The 20,122-nt window shown below is 39.3% G+C and overlaps 1 protein-coding gene across 33 annotated transcripts in view; it reads right to left on the reverse strand.

The window, feature by feature from the left end:
* Positions 1-20,122, reverse strand: part of DLG1 (discs large MAGUK scaffold protein 1) — a 408,238-nt gene that overhangs the window by 241,946 nt on the left and 146,170 nt on the right. For 3 of the 33 annotated variants that reach the window (XM_032787520.2, XM_032787518.2, XM_075069032.1), the window contains exon 1: positions 5,765-6,013. The exons of the other annotated variants lie outside the window; for them this stretch is intronic. In XM_032787520.2, coding sequence (XP_032643411.1) covers positions 5,765-5,998 — 234 coding nt within the window. In that variant the 5' untranslated portion in view covers positions 5,999-6,013. Of the gene's footprint in view, positions 1-5,764; positions 6,014-20,122 lie in introns of those variants that run through there. 33 annotated transcript variants of the gene reach the window in all.

Raw genomic sequence — 20,122 nt, forward strand, 5'->3', positions numbered from 1 at the left:
GGTTGCCATGCTGTGGCGTCTGCCAGGGCAATCCAGGGAAAAAGGCCGCGAAATGATTGTCTGTCATTGCTTTCACAGAGGAAGGAATGAGTGACAAGATTTACCCAGAACCACCTGCGACAATGATTTTTGCCCCATCAGCCACTGGGATCTCAACCCACTATTCCAACGGGCGGAGGAGACTGCAGGAACTATGGGATAGCTATGGAATACCTACCCACAGTGCAAAACTCCAGAAATCGACGCTAGCCTCGGACCATGGACACACACCGCCGAATTAATGTGCTTAGTGTGGCCACGTGCACTAGACTTTATACAATCTGTTTTACAAAACCGGTTTATGTAAAATCGGAATAATCCCATAGTGTAGACGTACTCTTAGAGATTTACTTTCACCTTGAAGCATGAGGTTTTAATATGCCTTCCAAAATTTTTGTTTCAATTAACTTTAACAACTCCGGGTATGCTGGCTATCCATATACATGTCCAATCCCTTTTTCAATCCTACTAAATTCTTGGCCTTGACCTCTTGTAGCAAGTTCCACAATCTAATAACGCATTTTGTATAAAAGTACCTCTTTTTATTGGTTGTGAACTTCCAACCTTTTAATTGCATTGAATGCCCCCTTGTTCTTATGTCATAAGACAGGTAGAATAGAAATTCTCAAGTCTATATTCTCAATGCTATTCATTATTTTATATACTTTTATCATGTCCCTTCCTATTTGTCACCTTTCTAATGTAAACAACCCCAATCTTTTTATTCTCTCTACATGAGAATTTTTCATTCCCTTAAATATCTTCTTGTCTTTCTCTGAATTCTCCAAGTTCTGTGATACGTATATCTAAATCTATATTCTTAAGAATGCCTTAAGAATAGACAAGATGGAACACACTACTTTAGGAATTTTAACTTTCGCAATTCTCAACTATTTTAAAAAATAGTTGTCTGTTCTAATAATGCTAACTTTTAAATAGCACCTAAAATACCTGTGTTTTGCTCTCTGATAATGAACAGTATCAGAAATGTATACAGTTCCACTGTACTGGATTTGCCGTGAACTTGTATTTTTCAAACTATATTCAGTTAGCAAAGAAAGAGCCCCCATAAGCTAAAGCTTTCATTAACTTCCTAAAAGAAAAAGTTCTAACGAGGATGCATGTGCTGACACCCAAAATGTGGCAGGAAACCCTATGAAAAGCTCTGAGGTGTTTTAGCTTAATCTTCTGGGCTACCTAATTAGTTTATACACACAGGATTTATGTATTTCACTTCAAGGATTCATTTTTTTACACAAGGTGAAATGGTTCTTTTGAAATGGGTGAAATCTTTGAAATGCACTTATATGGATCCATAAAGATTAAAAGCAGGAAAAAGGATTGTGTATCTGGAGAACTAAATGCTTAATAGAAACATGAAAGCTAACCAAATATTTAAATGAAAACACTTATTGAATCAATGTTTGTCCTAAAAGATGAGGTAATTCAGAACTGTAGGACTGGAAGAGACCTTGAAAGGTCATCTAGTCTAGTCCCCTGCACTCATGGCAGGACTAAGTATTATCTAGACCATTCCTGACAGGTGTTTGTCTACCCTACCCTTAAAAATCTCCAATGATGGAGATTCCACAACCTCCCTAGGCAATTTATTCCAGTGCTTAACCACCTTGACAGTTAGGAAGTTTTTCCTCATGTCCAACCTAAACCTCTCTTGCTGCAATTTAAGCTCATTGCTTCTTCTCCTATCCAGAGAGAAAAACAATTTTTCTCCCTCCTCCTACTAATAATCCTTTACGCACTTGAAAATGGTTATGTACCCACTCAGTTTTCTCCCACACACAATTTTTCCAATCTTTCCCCAAAGATCATGTTTTCTATATCTTTAATCATTTTTGTCGCTCTTCTCCGGACTTTCACCAATTTGTCCACATCCTTCCTGAAATGTGGTGCCCAGAGCTGGACACAATACTCCAGCTGAGGCCTAATCAGCGCAGAGTAGAGTAGAAGAATTACTTCTCGTGTCTTGCTTACAACATTCCTGCTAATACACCCCAGAATGATGGTTGCTTTTCTTGCAACAGCGTTGCACTGTTGACTCATATTTAGCTTGTGGTCCACTATGACCACGAGATCCCTTTCCTCAGTACTCCTTTCTAGGCAGTCATTTCCCCCATTTTGTATGTGTGCAACTGACTGTTCCTTCCTAAATGGAGTACTTTGCATCTGTCCTTATTGAATTTCATCCTATTTACTTCAGACCATTTCTCCAGATCACTGTACTCTCTATGCCATTATCTAAATCACTAATGAAGATATTTAACAGAACTGGACCCAGAACTGATCCCTGTTGGACCCCACTCATTAGGCCCTTCCAGCAGGACTATGAATTACTGATAACTACCCTCTGGGAATGGTTTTCCAACCAGTTTTGCACCCACCCTATAGAAGCTCCATCTAGGTTGCATTTCCCTAGTTTGTTCATGAGAAGGCAATGTGAGATACTAAAGTCAAGATCTACCACATCTACTGCTTCCCCCATCCACGAGGCTTGTTACCCTGTCAAAGAAAGCTATCAGGTTAGTTTGACACGATCTGTTCTTGACAAATCCATGCTGACTATTATTTATCACCTTATTTTCTTCTAGATGTTTGAAAATTGATTGCTTAATTATTTGCTCCATTATCTTTCCGGGTACAGAAGTTAAGAGGACTGATCTGTGATTCCCTGGATTGTCCTTATTTCCCTTTTTATAGATTGCACTATATTTGCCCTTTTCCAGTCTATACATCATCCTGATGAAAATTTAGCAAATGGACTAAAAGCCTTTACAGATCACTCATTGCACTTTTTCCACAATGTGAAAATTACTTAGTGTGCACAGTGGGTGTAGCCAAACTGGTGCTGAACATGGTTTAGTGGCAAATAAGGCCAAGAAAAACTGATTTCTGAATCAGTAAGGAACAGGTGTCCAGCTGAAGATAAGCTGCAGTCAGCTTCAGTACAGCTTGACCCACGGTCAACAACAGATACTTTCCATAGCATAGACAAGACTTTTGAGAAGGTAGAAATTGCATTTGACAATTTGGGGACAATTTTTTATGTAGATATATGGTGCATCAGAGAGAAGGGAACTAACTTCTGACCTTAGGGGAAGTGGAATCAGAAATGAACATCTAAGCACCTGATCAAATGCATGGAAGTACTACATCACCTTCAAAAAAGTGCATAAGGAAGATGGCTATCATCAGTATAGAAACATGAGCCTTGTTTTCATTAGAAAATTTCACTATTGCATCTTGAACTGGGGTGAGTGAACCAGCTAAAAGTTGCAAAAGGGCAGTGCAACCACACACTGAATCCTGATTTGAGTGCAGTATAATGCACTACACCCACACACAGAATCTCACTTGCTAGTACAGCACAACCTATGAATTATTGCACCTATCACTGTTCCAGGCACAGCTCTCTAGACCTTCCTGGGCCAGGGGCAAAATGTCTACAGAATCTAATTCCTATATGCACCTGTTTTCACCATTAGTTTGTACAAGGCCTGTCCTGCATGTGGTATACACACGGATGAGGAGCAGTGAATTTACACCTTCTATATTGCTGGTTGTTTGGGGGATTCTGAACCCTGTAAGGCTGAAACAACAGGACAGAAGCACAACTACATTGGTGAGGCTGTAATCTTGGAAATTAAGAGACAAACTTGAAAATAGTGTGTAGTTCACAGATTATTACACAAAACAGCAAAAACTGAAAAGAGACCCTAAGATGAACAGTGGATTTTTGGGATGGGGATGAGGGGAGGAGAGGTGAAAAATGACAGTAAGCGAATCTCTCACATATTAAACCTTCCAACAGCAACCCATTTGTTTGTCAGACTAGAAAAAAGGGAGTGAGCCATATAATAGTCTTAAGAAGAGGGGAGGTATGCCGAGCTTCATTAGGGTGTTATAATTACAATAGATCACTTCTGAACATGGTAAATAGGCCATTCCAACTATTTATAATTTTATACTATCAATTTTTCTCCCTCAACTCTACCACAGACATACTCCAAAAATGAGATCTATTTACATGACAAGTTTCAAATGTTTGACAGAGAAAACGTGGAAGTTTTTGTAGAATTCTGTAATTTTTAGCAAAATCCAAGCATGGAATCAAATGAAAGGATTAAAGGAAGGAGTGTCCATGTGAGGGGGGGAGAGGAGGTTAACGATATGTACTGCAATCCAGTTATAGTGTTTGCCAGCATGTGGAAACGTCACAGTAAGCTAATCTGAGTTATTCTCATTCTTTCCTTTCACCAAATATAGAGATACAAAATTAAGTAAATATAAAATATATTTCCAGTATTACCAGACTGAGCAGTATTTTTTGATGGATAATTTATCACTGCATTTATTTTCAGCACTAATTAATACTGTTTACTTTCTTTCTAAGTATTTTAGAAGACTTAGAAAGCTTTTATGCCTACTAAAAGAAGTACTGTAACTGTTCTGTAATAGTCTATAATGGGAACTCTATAAAGTTTCTCTTCTATTATCTCTCCTTAATTTATAATGATATAAAATTGAAAGTGAAATCTGATCTGTTCAAGAAAGACACTGTTTATTCTACATAAGTCAAAATAAAAATAGCAGCTAACAACAGCTAGGATATTGTTTACACCTTTGAAACGGTTATGGATTTGCCATAGAGGTAACAATTCCAAGAGCATACATTTGTAAATATATCTCAAGATTTATATTTCTACATGGTTTCATAGTATCCCATGTTAAACGATAAGCTAAGGAAGTTGGTCTTTTAGAGAGTAAGAAATGAGTTAAAGTAAAAGTCGAATCCAGCTCATCAATAAACAAAAAGAAGCTAAACTCAATTTTAATACAGAATTTTTGAAATCTCCATATTTCCACGGTGCTCAATGTTGCATTAAATATACTCCTTTTCCAAAAACGTAAACAAGTTTCATAAACTTTTCCGTTCAAGTCCCTTTCCTTCTGACCTCTCCAAAAAGCCCACACAACCCAAACCTGTCATCCTACATCCTCTTTAGCCGTGATTCAATGTGGAATCACTCTCCTACATAAACTTGGCACTAGGAACATTTTAAAAACAGTTACACAGAAATTTTACTTTGTAACAAAGTGCATGCTTTTATATGCAAAACCTAATAATTATAATACTAATGTATATTCCACACATCAAAGAACTGTCCTACTATACACACTTAAATCTCATTTGTAGACTGCTTGTGCAGGATTAAGCACACAAGTATAACACAGTAGTTCTGCTATGTAATGAATATTTTTAATCTGTTTAAATCCCTGTAATGCATATGTTTAACTGACAATATTCATCCTGTTCATTTGAATTGTCAGCTTGCAATTATGTTAATATTTGACAATACAATTTTTTTTTTTTAAACCGGACATTGAATTAAACCCTAGCATACTAGCTAGATTTTTCAATGTCACTCATTTAATTTTATATTTCAATGGTTTCTGTTTCAAGTGACGCTGTTTAAAAAAATGCCTTATAATTTTTATATAATGTTAAATCAATTTAATTCCATTTTCATGCATTAATCCTAAAACATACCATGCACAGCTTTACTTAAAAGATTTAGAAATGAAAAATAGATACACAAACATTACTTAAAGATTACACAGAGCATGTACATATTACAGTCTGCTATTTCTGAATTATTAGTAACCACAGAATGCACATACAAAATTATTTCAACAAGTGATACATTACCTGGGTGGAGCTGGCAGCTACTGAAATGCAGTCAATGAAACTGTGTCCCCCAGTGAAAAATGCTAGTATCTGCTGCCAACGAGAAGGCTCTGGCTCAGCTCGTAGCTCATCTGTAGAGCCCTTTTTTGCCCACTGCTTCTGCTTTGGGCCTACAAAGCTATTGCTGGAGACAGTGTTGCTGCTTCGATTGGCACGAGAATACAAGAGCGTGTTGTTTCCGAAAATGTAATTCATCTCTGCAGCTCTGCAAGTGGTTGCCAGGCAATCTTACTTCCCTACTGACTGCTCAGGAATGAATGATCAGTAAAAACTGCTGCTAGAATTACAGGAGCATCATTTGTAAATCATGGAAACAACAATCTCTATAACTAAGGCTCATTTTTTTCTCCAAGTTGTATCTATTAGCATGTATATCTTCTATACTTGTTACTCATCTGAGAATGTACTCATCGTTGCAATCAAAAAATCAATCAAACTTGATTTTCTTTTGCACTATTATCCCTTCCAAGGTCTGCAAGGATCAAAAGCTCTTGTTCTTTTGTTAGCCAATAACTAGACAAACCAAAATCCAGGAAGTGAGTCGATTAGCAGGTACAGTTGGATACTATAAGCACTGGACTATGAAGACCCTCTGTGGCTGCCTGAAAAAATGCACTGGGTTGGGAAAACCTGGATCAGAAAATTACCAAGTTTCAATCAGCGGCAGTAGTAAAATCCAACTGTACCTTGTCACTGCTTACATTATAAACATGAACTGAACAAAACAGAGAACATGCAAGTAATTGCACTTTTTCACAAACTACATTAGTAAAATGTTTTTAACTGAACAACTAAAATAAGCTTATGACATACTTACCCAAGACAACATTCCAGGAAAATGCTTACATTACCACTGATTTTCTTTTCTAGTTAAGCAAATATTTTGCTTTAAAAACAAGGACATAAAGAGGATGAGGAGAGGAGGATATCCATCTTTAATGCAGCACAATCACTTCACTCTACATATTTATATTTAACCTATTTACGGTGCTTTTGGAAATCAAGATTTAAAGCAGGAAACCATTAATTAGCAAAATTAACACTGCATTGAGTCTTACAACTGATAATACACTAAGGTTCTAATCCATATCAACAACATCATGTATGGTTATTTTCAAATTTGTTTCAATGAGTACTAATTACATATTATTTTAATAACTTAATATCTAACTAACTTATGTATTTCAAATCTCTTTTAATTTTAATGTATTTCTTCTCCTAGACCTTTTCTTCAAAACAGATATTTTTAAACACTCTCCTCTGAAATTCACTGGAAGGCTTAGCTGCTTCTTAATAAAATAAGACTCAGATGCACTATTGCTACTGGGATTTATGTTTTACTTGCTCTACTTATCTTCATGGACAGAAAGAAAAGCCTCACATAATCAACCTTTAAAAGGTCATTTAGAATAAAAATTAACTTTAAGAATTTACACTTCAGATTTTTATAACCAGCCATTCATAAAAGATATAGTACACCTCCTCTAATAGTGAGACTGAAATGGATAATAAGGGAATGGAACAAAAATATGAAAGGTCTTAACTTAAGTCTGTCTTATTTATTTATTTGGGGATGACTGCAGAAAAGTCTACAGTACATTTCTATAAAAGGTTATTTATAATGATATACAGTCCAGTATGAAAAACTATTTAAAAAAAAAAAAATAAAAGATCTGAAACCACAACTTCTTTACAAACAGTGAATGAATCACCACAACACATACTTACAAGGCTACTACACATTAAGAAGCTCAACTATACTGATACTATCTTTGGAGCATAGCTGCCCCTCCAATGCACAGAGTATGTGCATGCAACACTTCAGAACTACAAGGAAAACAATAAAACCATATAGAGGCAACTGAGTTCTAACACAGTGGGTTCCCTAATTTATACAATAGTCCATATACAGTAATTGCACTCTTACATTCAAAAAACTTACGACAGTGTTTTATTTCCTTTTTTTAAATTAGCATCAAGGCTTTGTGTACTCTAAGGTAAAATGGACCTAAATTATCTTAGATTTAAAAGATTTTAATGCCGGACAGAACATTATGATCATTCTGCTTGACCTTAAGCACAACACAGGCTATATTATTTCCTCTTTCATGTAGCTAAACAACTTGTGTTTACACTAAAAGACACAAGATTTGCAGACTTGATTTAAAAGGACTTCAAGTGACAAAAATCCACCACATCTCTAATAACCTGTTTCCACAATTCTGAACAAGTTCCCCAGATTCCCACTAGTGTCACAGAATTCTTCAGTAGCTGAATTTATTTTAAAATTGTGTTTAATTAAATATTAACATTAATAATGATCAACACAAAACTTCAAGTGTTATTAATTTTTATTTTAAATTCCATTTATTGTACACTGTTTGTACAGTGAAAAACAGTTCAAGAGTGTTGACAGAGACATTATTAAGGGCACAAGAGCAAACTATCCCACTGTATAGGAAAGACAGGAAGTATGGCAAGAGAACACCCTTGCTTAAATCAGACGATCTGAATTATCTGAAACCCAAAAAAGAATCCTAGAAAAAGTGGAAACTAGGTAAAATTACAGAGGATAAATATAAACAAATAATACAAGTATGTTGGGACAAAATTAGAAAGGCCACAGCACAAATGAGATTAAACTAGCTAGGAATATAAAGGGTAACAAGAAAACATTCTGCAAATACATTAGACCAGGGGTCGGCAACATTTCAGCAGTGGTGTGCCGAGTCTTCATATATACACTCTAATTTAAGGCTTCGCGTGCCAGTAATACATTTTAATGTTTTTTAGAAGGTCTCTCTATAAGTCTATAATATATAACTGAACTACTGTTATATGTAAACAAGTTTTTCAAAATGTTTCAGAAGTTTTATTTAAAATTAAATAACAATGCAGATCTTAATAGTTTAGTGTGATCCTTGCCCTTCCTTTTCCTTGCTGAATTTTCCAATGTCTGGTGGCATGTATTTGGATACTTTAAGCTGCAAACAGGCTTCTGAGTGATCAATTGTTAACCTGCTGGAACCCCAGATCGGCAGCTGAGGTGAGTGGAGCTGGTGGCTGGTAGGGCTGAGCAGGGTTGGAGGCCTGGACTCTGTCTGGTAGGGGGCCTGCGCTCGAACTCCATCCGGAAGCAAGGTGAGTGGGGCTGCAGCAGGGACCCCGGCTGGCAAGGGGCCAGCAGCCACAACCCCAGAGCGGTGGCAGGCTGAGCAGGTTAGCCCACCCAACTCTGGAGTTTTGGCGGTGAGCTGAGCGTTTCCGCCCTCCCTAGCTCTGAGGTTTCAGCCGCCCGCTCCTGCCAGCCAGGATCTTAGCCTGCTGCCAGCCTGGGATTCCTTTACCCAGGCCGGCAGCTAGCGCTGAGTGGGACAAGCAGCGGGACCCCAGCTGGCAAGGGGCCAGCAGCAGGAACCCCAGAGCGGTGGCAGGCTGAGTGGCTCACCCTCCCACGCTCTGAGGGTTCAGCCACTAGATCGTGTCAGCCGAGGTCTCAGCCCGCTGCCAGCCTAGGGTTACTTCACCCCGGCCAGCAACGGGCCCTGAGCGGGACCGGCGGTGGGACCCTAGCTGGCAAGGGACCAGTAGCGGGAACCCCAGAGTGACACTCAGCCCACCCCGCTCTCGGGTTTCAGCCGCCAGCTCCTGCCAGCCGAGGTCTCAGCCCGCTGCCAATCTGGGGTTCCTTCCTTCCTCCAGGCCAGCAGCGGGAACCCCAGAGCAGCAGCTCCTGCCAGCTGGGGTCTCAGTCCGCTGCCAGCCTGGTAGAAGGAACCCCAGGCCAGCAGTGGGTGCTGAGTGGGACCAGTGGTGGGACCCCAACTGGCAAGGGGCCAGCAGTGGGAACCCCAGAGCGGTGGTGGGCTGAGCGGCTCACCTCGCCCCACGTGCCATCAAAAATCAGCTCACGTGCCACCTTTGGCACACATGTCATAAGTTGCCAACCCCTGCATTAGATGCAAGAGGAAGACCAACGACAGAGTAGGTCCATTACTCAAGGGGGGAGGAGAGGGAGGAACAACAACAGAAAACGTGGAAAGGGCAGAAGTGCTAAATTACTTTTCTGTTTCAGTTTTCATAAAAACGTTTAATAGCAATTGAATATCTAACATAATGAATGCCTGTGAAAATGAGGTAGGACCAGAGGCTAAAACAGAGAAAGATCAAGTTAAAAATTACTTAAAAAAGTAAGATGTTTTCAAGTCACAAGGGCCTGATGAAATAAATACATCCTAAAGTACTTAAGGAGTTGACTGAGCAGATCTCTCAAGCATTAACTATTATCTTCAAAAAGACATGGAAGATGGGTGATATTCCAGAGGACTGGAAAAGGGCAAATAAAGTGCCAGTCTATAAAAGGGGGAATAAGGACTAGCCAGGGAATTACAGGACCAGTCAACTTAACTTCAATACCCGGAAAGATAACGGAGGAAATAATTAAGCAGGAAAGATGTGGACAAATTGGAGAAACTCCAGAGAAGACACCAAAAATGATTAAGTGTCTAGAAAACATGACCTACTAATGAAGATTGAACAAAATAGGTTTGTTTAGTCTGGAGAAGACTAAATGGGGAGAGAAAAATGTTCTCTTTATCCTCTGATGATAGGACAAGAAGCAATGGGCTTAAATTGCAGCATGACCAGTTTAGCTTGGGCATGAGGAAAAACTTCCTGTCTGGGAGCTTAAGCACTGAAATAAGTTGCCTATGGAGGTTGTGGAATCTCCATCATTGGAGATTTTTAAGAGCAGGCTATCCTGTCAGATATAGTCTAGATAATATTTAGTCCTGACATGAGCGCAGGGGAGTGGACTAGAAGACTTCTCGAGGTCCCTTCCAGTCCTAAGATTCTATGATAGTATGATTTTTAATTTATGTTTTGAATATTGTCATTAGATTTCAGGATTCATAATTTAATCAACAGGAATGGGGCCATCCAAACCTCTCAGAGCTACTGTTTCAGGCCATCTACACACCAAGGAAGACAATGCAACATTAGTCTACAGCAAGTTCCCATTTTCAAGCTTTCTATACTAAGTGGTACGTTAAGAAGGAGCTGGTGTGTTTATTTCCTTCAAGAAAAACCTTTATTGCCTGTATAAATCTGTCCAATCATAATTATTTATAAAAGTGATGTAATTAGGTTTTACTGGACCTTTTTGCACTATTCCAGATCATGATTGACAATCTAACAGAACAAACAACATAGGTTATCTTCCATCATTAGCTCTATAGAACTGTTGTTCATGAATCATGAGAGCCACTGCACAATGGTTATGAATTTTGTTATGATCAAGCTGATTACCATATTTAATTTTTAAATTATCAAGTGCATAATCATATTGAACCTATAAACCAATACCTGCTTCTAGGGATGTGCTTCTATTTTTTTCCCCCCTAATAGCACTGAGTCTCTACACATGAATTATTTCCTCCTCCAAGCCTTATTAAGGCTAATCAATGGCAACCGGCATTTCAGTGTCCAACTGCACAGAGTTAAAATATGATTGTAAGCATCAGTGTGACCGAAAGCTATTGGAAAACAAATTGTACGAAGAACTCTCTTACCCTCATCCACAAAGGACATAATTAAATAAAAACAGTTCACATACTCTCTTGGAGGTAATCTTACTTTCAATATGCACTTCAAATTAATTCTTTACTACAGTAATAAATAATCTCATGTAGCTCTTTTCAACATTCAATTTAAGTATAATACAGTAGAACCTCAGAGTTATGAACACAAGAATTAAAACCTGATTGGTCAACCACACTCCTCATTCGGAACTGGAAGTACAAAATCAGGCAGTCACAGAAACAAAAACAAAAACAAAAAAAAAGGCAAATATAGTACAGTACTGTGTTAACGTAAACTACTAAAAAACAAAGGGAAAGTTTAAAAAAGATTTGACAAGGTAAGGAAACTGTTTCATTTAAATTAAAATGGTTAAAAGCAGCATTTTTCTTCTGCACGGTAAAGTTTCAAAGCTGTATTAAGTCATTGTTTAGCTGTAAATGTTTGAAAGAACCACCATAACATTTTGTTCAGTTATGAACATTTTAGAGTTTTGAATAACCTCCATTCCCAAGGTGTTTGTAACTCTGAGCTTCTACTATAGTGATAATATTTCTTTCCAGCGGCCTAGTTGCCTTCCAAAAATTCAAGAAAGAATGGTTCTTTCTCCAAAGAACTCCCAGTCTAAAGAGACAAACAAGTATACAGAGGTTATAGAAGCAAACAAAAAAAACAGTGTAAATAAAACTGATTAACTGTAAAAGAATACAGAGGTGGGTCTTTAAGAGAGACTTAAATGAGAATAGGTATAGGACTTGAGGATGAGTACAGACAGGTCATGGCATATGAATCAGGGGCTGGGTGGAACAAGGCACAAAGAAGAGAGAAATCTGGGAACATGGAATTAGAAGGAACAGGAAGTGACCAACAAGGGAGGATGAACAGAGAGGGTCAGAGTTATGTAGCACTACGAAGGTGGAGACAGTAAACTTAAATAAGGTATGGTTGAGGATGGGAGCCAGCAGACGGATGTGAAGAGGAAATGACATCATCACATCAATGGGCAAGAAAAATTACTTTAGTGCCTGCATTTTATGTGGATTGTAGGGAGGCAATGTGTGATCATAGAAGGAAAGAGAGGAGAATGATAACATGGCATAAAATGCACATCAGTAGCTTCTTAAGATTTCAGATCTTCAGGAACAGTACATTAAGGATTACCTAGCTCTCTCTTTTTTCTTGTGGGACATTTTTTCAGCTTCCAAAACAAATTCAAGAAACATGATTTTTTTCTAGCTTTAAAGGAAATGTATATAGTCTGAATGCTGCCTACCTTAAACTTATTACTCATGAGATTCTGCAATACCTGTTTAATGACTAAATATTGTCTAGTACACCATTTCTGACTGTAAATCTACTAAGATGAATAAACTGGAAAGCATATAAACAATTTTATATTAAAATATGACAAGGGATGCAAAGCAAAGATGTATTCACTTTAATATGGAAGTTCTATAAAAAAATATTCTCTGAAAAGCCTGTACTAAAAGGACAAAAGAAAGGGGGATTAAGAGTCCCTATAGAGCCAACCCCTCAACCACTCTCACTTGAAAACTTTCAGAGCTGCATTAACCACCATAACAAGTACCTATTTAAACTTTTAACACAACCTCCAAATGTCAAAACCCATCAGGAACCATAAGAAGGATACCTATACTGCTGTAACTAAGATCTTGTCTACATGGGAAGTTATTCCAGAATAGCTCCTCCAGGTTAACTCCATGTGTGGACATACTTATTCTGGAATAAGAGTGTCTTATTCTGAATTATCTTAATCTGTGCTAATTAATCAGAGATAAGTGCTTAATTTTGCTAGGCACAGTACAAACACAACACAGAGATGATCCCAGCCCCAAAGAGCTTACAGTCTAGAGAAGATGAGACAACAGATGGATGCCACAAGGAGACAAGGGGGATTTTGACAAACAGACAAGAAAATAATGAGACAGTACACGTCATCTGGAAAGGCAGCGGCCACAGTGTGCCAGATGCCTAGCAAATTTTAAGATTTATGAAGGCACTGTCAGAAAAGAGTTTGGAGGAGGACAATGAGGTATCTTTGTGGATGCTTAGGAGAACTCATCCCATACATAGCAAGTGGCACAAGGGAAAGCACAAAAATGCTTGTTACAAAATGTAACATATGGGTTACGATTGCTGGCATCACTGGCAGAGAGGAGTTGGGAGTCAGTATCTCAACAGCATATAAGAGATAATAGAAAGGGCAAACATAACCCGTCAAGGGCCCTGAAAGAAAAGACAAATAGTTTGTTTCTGATATTGCTGAGAAAGGCGAGTCAGTGGAAGGATGCAAAGAGAGAGGTTATGTGTTTGAAATGATGGGGCCAGGAAAATTATCTTTGCAGCTGCACTTTCAATGGATATAGGCAGGGTAAAATGATGTGTCAAGGCCACAGAGCAGTAGTCAAGAAGAAAGATGAGGGCTTAAACCAATGAGAGTCATCTGGGTGGACAGAGAGGAAATCTGGATCTTAGATATGATGCATGAAGAGGAAGGAAGAATCTGAAGATACAGAGAAATGGCTGAGACAAAGATGACATTTAGGTTACAAGACTGAAGAATAGGAAGAATGGTGTTGACCACAGTGACTAAGGGCTGGTCTACACTACGGGGGGAAATCGATCTTACATACGCAACTTCAGCTACGTGAATAACGTAGCTGAAGTCGAATATCTAAGATCGGATTACTCACCCGTCCTCACCGCGTGGGATCGATGTCCGCGGCTCCCCCCTATGTCGATTCCGGAACTCCGTTGGGGTTGGTGGAGTTCCGGAATCGATATTAAGCGCGCTCGGGATCGATATATCGCGTCTAGATGAGACGCGATAATATCGATCCCGACAGATTTTAACGCCGCCGTACAGCAGGGGTAGTCCAGACGCTGGCCTAAGGAAATGGAAGGGAAAATCAAGACCCTTTGTTTTGGGCCATAATGCTTAAACCAACGTGCTTGCCATCCACAAGGAAAGGTCAGAAAAAACAGGCTGATATTTCAGCTTGGACAGAAGGACAGATCTATAGGGGCGAAGCATCTGAGACTCATCAGACACAGGTGGTAGCTGACTTGTGTTTGTGAATGAGACTTTCCCAGCATAAAGAATACAGAGAGAAAAGGAAACAGCTAAGGATGGAGTCTGCTGGGAACCCCACACAACACTGGAGAAGGGATGAAGAGGTTACCTAAACCCCCTCCATGTTTCAGATCGCGAATTCACTCCATCCCGTCGGTGCGCTCGTTGGAGCCCCCTCCATGTTTCAGATCGCGAATTCACTCCATCCCGTCGGTGCGCTCGTTGGAGACGAAGTGGGTATTCACCCACGAAAGCTCATGCTCCAAAACATCTGTTAGTCTATAAGGTGCCACAGGATTCTCTGCTGCTTTTACAGATCCAGACTAACACGGCTACCCCTCTAATATATATTTTGTAACCAATGCTAAAAAAAAGGCCAACCTAGCTATTGATTATTTTGTAACAATAAACCTGACAAGTCTACAACTAAGCAACATAACTAGGGTCCTACCAAATTCACATCCGTAAAAAATGCGTCATGGACCGTGAAATCTGATCATTTGTTAGCTTTTATCCTATCCTACACAGTTTTAATAGGGAAGACCAGCGTTTCTCAAACTGGGGGTCCTGACCCAAAAAGGGGTCTGGGGGAATCCCAAGGTTACTGTAGAGGTGTCACATTATTCCCACCCTTACTCCTGCGCTGCCTTCAGAACTAGGTGGCCAGAGAGTGGTGGCTGCCGGCCAGATGCCCAGCTCTGAAGACAGTGCCTCGCCAATACCATACCATGCCACCCTTACTTACGTGCTGCTGCCTTCAGAGCTGGGCTCCCAGTCAGCAGCCGCTGCTCTTCAGCCACCCAGCTCTGGAGGCAGCACTGCCATCAGCAGCAGTAAGGACAGCAATACTCCAACTCCCCCCCTACAATAACTTTGCAACACCCTCCCCCGCTAACCTCCTTTTGGTCAGGACCCTACAGTTACACCACCATGAAATTTCAGATTTAAATAGCTGAAATCATTAAATTTACGATTTTTAAAATCCTATGACCGTGAAATTAACCAAAATAGACTGTGAATTTGGTAGGGTCCTAAACATAACTGTAATTCTCATACATGTAACCTACCCAGTTAAAAATAAAAAGGAAATCTATACCCCTAGGACACACAAGTTATTAAAAGAAACAAGCAATCATTAATCTTAAATTTTCAACCAAAGCTAAATGAGCTGAGAGGTTGTTCACATCTTGCAGTGTACATAGTACTGCATCACTTGTACTTTCTATATTTAACAGGGACTCTAAAGAACTGTTTATTATACATTGTACTAAAGCTCACAAATAAAGGTTATACATCAACACTTAGAACAAAATTGTTTAGATTATGTATATCTTCAATATAAATTTGTATTAACATACCAGAGAAACCTATAGTGTGACATAAGTGTTTTATATCACATTCCTGAACATATATGAAAGCATGAAACCAAAAGAGATTTATTCTTGCACATTTAATTGAGATCTTAGCATATTCTATAATGAACAATAACTGCAAATGATAATAACATCAAAATAATTACTTATTTTGACCAAAGACAGCCAACTGCTTGAAAATCTTGTATATAAAATGACTAATAACATACATCATCTCATACCATCAATTAATATAATTAATTGTATCTGGTAAACTAAAATAAGCAGAGCAAACCTAATGGGCTAACTGATTCACTCTATATAGGGAGTGCAACTTTTTCTAGAGAATAAGTAAACAAAGCTGGATATTTACAATCAAATCAATATAGAATAAAAGATCTCTTATTTTTAGTGCCTTTAGAGACTCTTTAAAACAAAATTCCAAGGAAGTACAATATTACTACAATGTAAATTTGTATAATTCTAAATATAAGCTGGTATATCTGAAATGGAAGCAGAAGAGAATCCTGTGGCACCTTATAGACTAACAGACGTTTTGGAGCGTGAGCTTTCGTGGGTGAATACCCACTTCGTCAGACGCAGTGGGTATTCACCCACGAAAGCTCACGCTCCAAAACATCTGTTAGTATATAAGGTGCCACAGGATTCTCTGCTGCTTCTACAGATGCAGACTAACACGGCTACCCCTCTGATACTATATCTGAAATTTAACAAATCTGTACAACTAGAAAAAGATATAAAATAATTCAAATTAACATCTTTAACACTGCTTGCTTATTAAAATGTCTCATTTTAATATAGTTAGAACTGCTAGCTTAATACCCATGTTTATGGCATACTGACCTTGGTCTTGTTATATTATGTTATAAACCATTTCAGTACTTGAATGCTAAGAAATTATCCCCAAAGCACAGCAATACATCCATTAGACATATTTGTAAAGAACACAGCTCAACAAGAAAAAAAGTTATAAGTAATATGCAAGTACAATTATACTAGCAAATCACTCCAGTGCAGGCAATAAATCTATAATAAAATATTAACATCTCAGCTGACCTACCAAAATGTGTAGATTAAACTGTCTGGATTTCTGTACATTCTTAATACATTTCCTGCCCATCTTTTTAGCATGCCACATCAAAATAAACATTCTGAGCTTAATGCAATTTTTGAGTTTTCTTGATGTACCAAAATCACCTAAGTCACTGAAAACCTAGAATGAAGATAAGCAGTTATAAAGATGACCAGATGCTGACTGATGTATCCTGCTGCTGTTGTGGTGTCTTAATTAATCTAAGTTTCATCTGTTCCAGTTTTTCCATTTTTGTCTCTTCTTCAGATTCTGTTGATTATGCCCATACTAAGGAAGGGCAGATTTGAACTCAAAGCCAAATGTTCTATCATGGGGCAAACAAAGGCAGTTGCATCTTGATTACAAGAAAATATCAAGTATGCATTTTAATCACAGGCTGCTTCTTAAAAAAAAAAAAAATAAAGAAAACCTTAATGATTGCCTTGAACTTATAATGTATGTATAGCAGAGAAAATAAGCACTCCTTATGGAGCAGACATGATTATAAGAAGAAATAATTTGATCTATTGTTCTATTATGAACAGTTTAGATGTTAGCAGGTAGTAGAACGGTGCAAATTATCCATTTAAAGCTGTGGTGAGCTGAAATGAGGCTTTGTATCACCTGTTAATGACTGAACAAATGAGACTTACTAAACACTGATTAAGTAAAAGCTGCACATGCTGCTTATGATGCTTATTCAAAATATAAGAGACATATGAACACATTTTGTGTTTCTGTAAAGCACAGCAATCAGAAAGACAATGTGGCCTTTTAACAAAATATTTGATCATTTGCTTTGCCCCAGAGTTCTATATTTCTATTCTACAGTCTTATACAACAAATATGATGTAAATAGCTTCTGTAACTTCCCCAAGACATCCGTTTAACACTAGAGAAAAAAGAGAGGTTACCTACTAGTTACTTACTGCTTGAGTGACCTCTGTTCATTCACTCTAGTGCCATATGGCACCCAAGGAATTGTCTTGAAAAGCCGTGTCTGTAGGTTGTTTACAAGCAGTCTTCTGCAAGGGTGACTTTCCTTTATATAAGGGAGTGCACTCCCAGACTACCTTAGTTTCTTTTTTCCTAGACTGCAGAATCCTGATGTTGAGTAGAACACTGAATAGAGGGGAAGGTGGGTAGATAGTGTGAATGCACAGATAACTCTTGAACAACAGCTAACTGGTAAGTAACCCCTCTTTCTTCTCCAAAGGCATTTGTGCTCCATAAAGAGGAAGGGGATAAGGAGGTCTAGTTAAACAGACACAACTAAAGTTGCTGCTTTACATATCTCCACAAGGGACATATGCATAAGGCATGCTACTGAAGCTGCTATGCCTCTTGTAGAGTGTCCAAGCCAGAGGCACTGGTACTATGTCTAAGGTGTAACAAAGCTCTACACACCTCCTCATCCAGTGAGACTTAGATTGCACTTCTTTTCCATCCTCCCTGTGAAAGGAAAAGGCCTGGGTAGAGAGCATCGAATCGTGAAGTCAACGAATGGCTACGCAGGTGGTGTCAGAGAGAAGGCTTTGGATTCTTTGACCATGGGATGGAGTTCCAAGAAGGAGGAGTGCTAGACAGAGACGAGCTCTACCTAACAAAGAGAGGGCAGAGCATCTTTGCAAGCAGGCTGGCTAACCTAGTGAGGAGGGCTTAAACTAGGTTCACCGGGGGAAGGAGACCAAAGCCCTGAAGTAAGTGGGGAAATGGGATACTGGGAGGAAACACGAGCAGGAGAGCGCCGGAGGGGAGGACTCCTGTTTCATACTGAGAAAGAGGGACGATTGGTGAGTTATCTTAAGCGCCTATACATAAATGCAAGAAGCCTGGGAAAAAAACAAGGAGAACTGGAAGTCCTGGCACAGTCAAGGAACCATGATGTGACTGGAATAACAGAGACTTGGTGGGATAACTCACATGACTGCAGTACTGTCATGGATGGATATAAACTGTTCAGGAAGGAAAAGCAGGGCAGGAAAGGTAGGGGAGTTACGTTGTATGTAAGAGAGCAGTAAGACTTCTCAGAGCTACAGTATGAAACTGTAGAAAAATCTGAGAGTCTCTGGATTAAGTTTAGAAGGGTGAGGAACAAGAGTGATGTCGTGGTGGGAGTCTGCTATAGACCACCAGACCACGGGGAGGAGGTGGACGAGGCTTTCTTCTGGCAACTAGCAGAAGTTACGAGATCGCAGGCTCTGGTTCTCATGGGACACTGCAGTGGTGCATAGACAATCCAGGAAGTTTTTGTAAAGTGTAGGGGAACTCCAGGAAGTGTAGGGGACTAGGGGCAGAGCTCTTCTTGACCTGCTGCTCACAAACAGGGAAGAATTAGTAGGGGAAGCAAAAGTGGATGGAACCTGGGAGGCAGTGACCATGAGATGGTCGAGTTCAGGATCCTGACACAAGGAAGAAAGGAGAGCAGCAGAATACAGACCCTGACTTCAGAAAAGCAGACTTTGACTCCCTCAGGGAACTGATGGGCAGGATCCCTGGGAGAATAACATGAGGGGAAAGGAGTCCAGGAGAGCTGGCTGTATTTTAAAGAATCCTTATTGAGGTTGCAGGAAAAAACCATCCCGATGTGTAGAAAGAATAGTAAATATGGCAGGTGACCAGCTTGGCTTAACAGTGAAATCCTTGCTGATCTTAAACACAAAAAAGAAGCTTACAAGAAGTGGAAGATTGGACAAATGACCAGGGAGGAGTATAAAAATATTGCTCAGGCATGCAGGAGTGAAATCAGGAAGGCCAAATCACACTTGGAGTTGGAGTTAGCAAGAGATGTTAAGAGTAACAAGAAGGGTTTCTTCAGGTATGTTAGCAACAAGAAGAAAGTCAAGGAAAGGGTAGTTCCCTTACTGAATGAAGGAGGCAACCTAGTGACAGAGGATGTGGAAAAAGCTAATGTACTCGATGCTTTTTTTGCCTGTCTTCACAAACAAGGTCAGCTTCCAGACTGCTGCACTGGGCAGCACAGCATGGGGAGAAAGTGCTCAGCCCTATGTGGAGAAAGAAGTGGTTCGGGACTATTTAGAAAAGCTGGATGAGCACAAATCCATGGGGCCGGATGCTAGAGGAGTTGGTGGATGTGCTTGTAGAGCCATTAGCCATTATCTCTGAAAACTCATGGCGATTGGGGGAGGTCCTGGATGACTGGAAAAAGGGTAATGTAGTGCCCATCTTAAAAAAAGGGAAGG

The sequence above is a fragment of the Chelonoidis abingdonii genome, chromosome 8 (genome assembly GCF_003597395.2).
Source record: "Chelonoidis abingdonii isolate Lonesome George chromosome 8, CheloAbing_2.0, whole genome shotgun sequence".
Classification (NCBI taxonomy): Eukaryota; Metazoa; Chordata; order Testudines; family Testudinidae; genus Chelonoidis; species Chelonoidis abingdonii.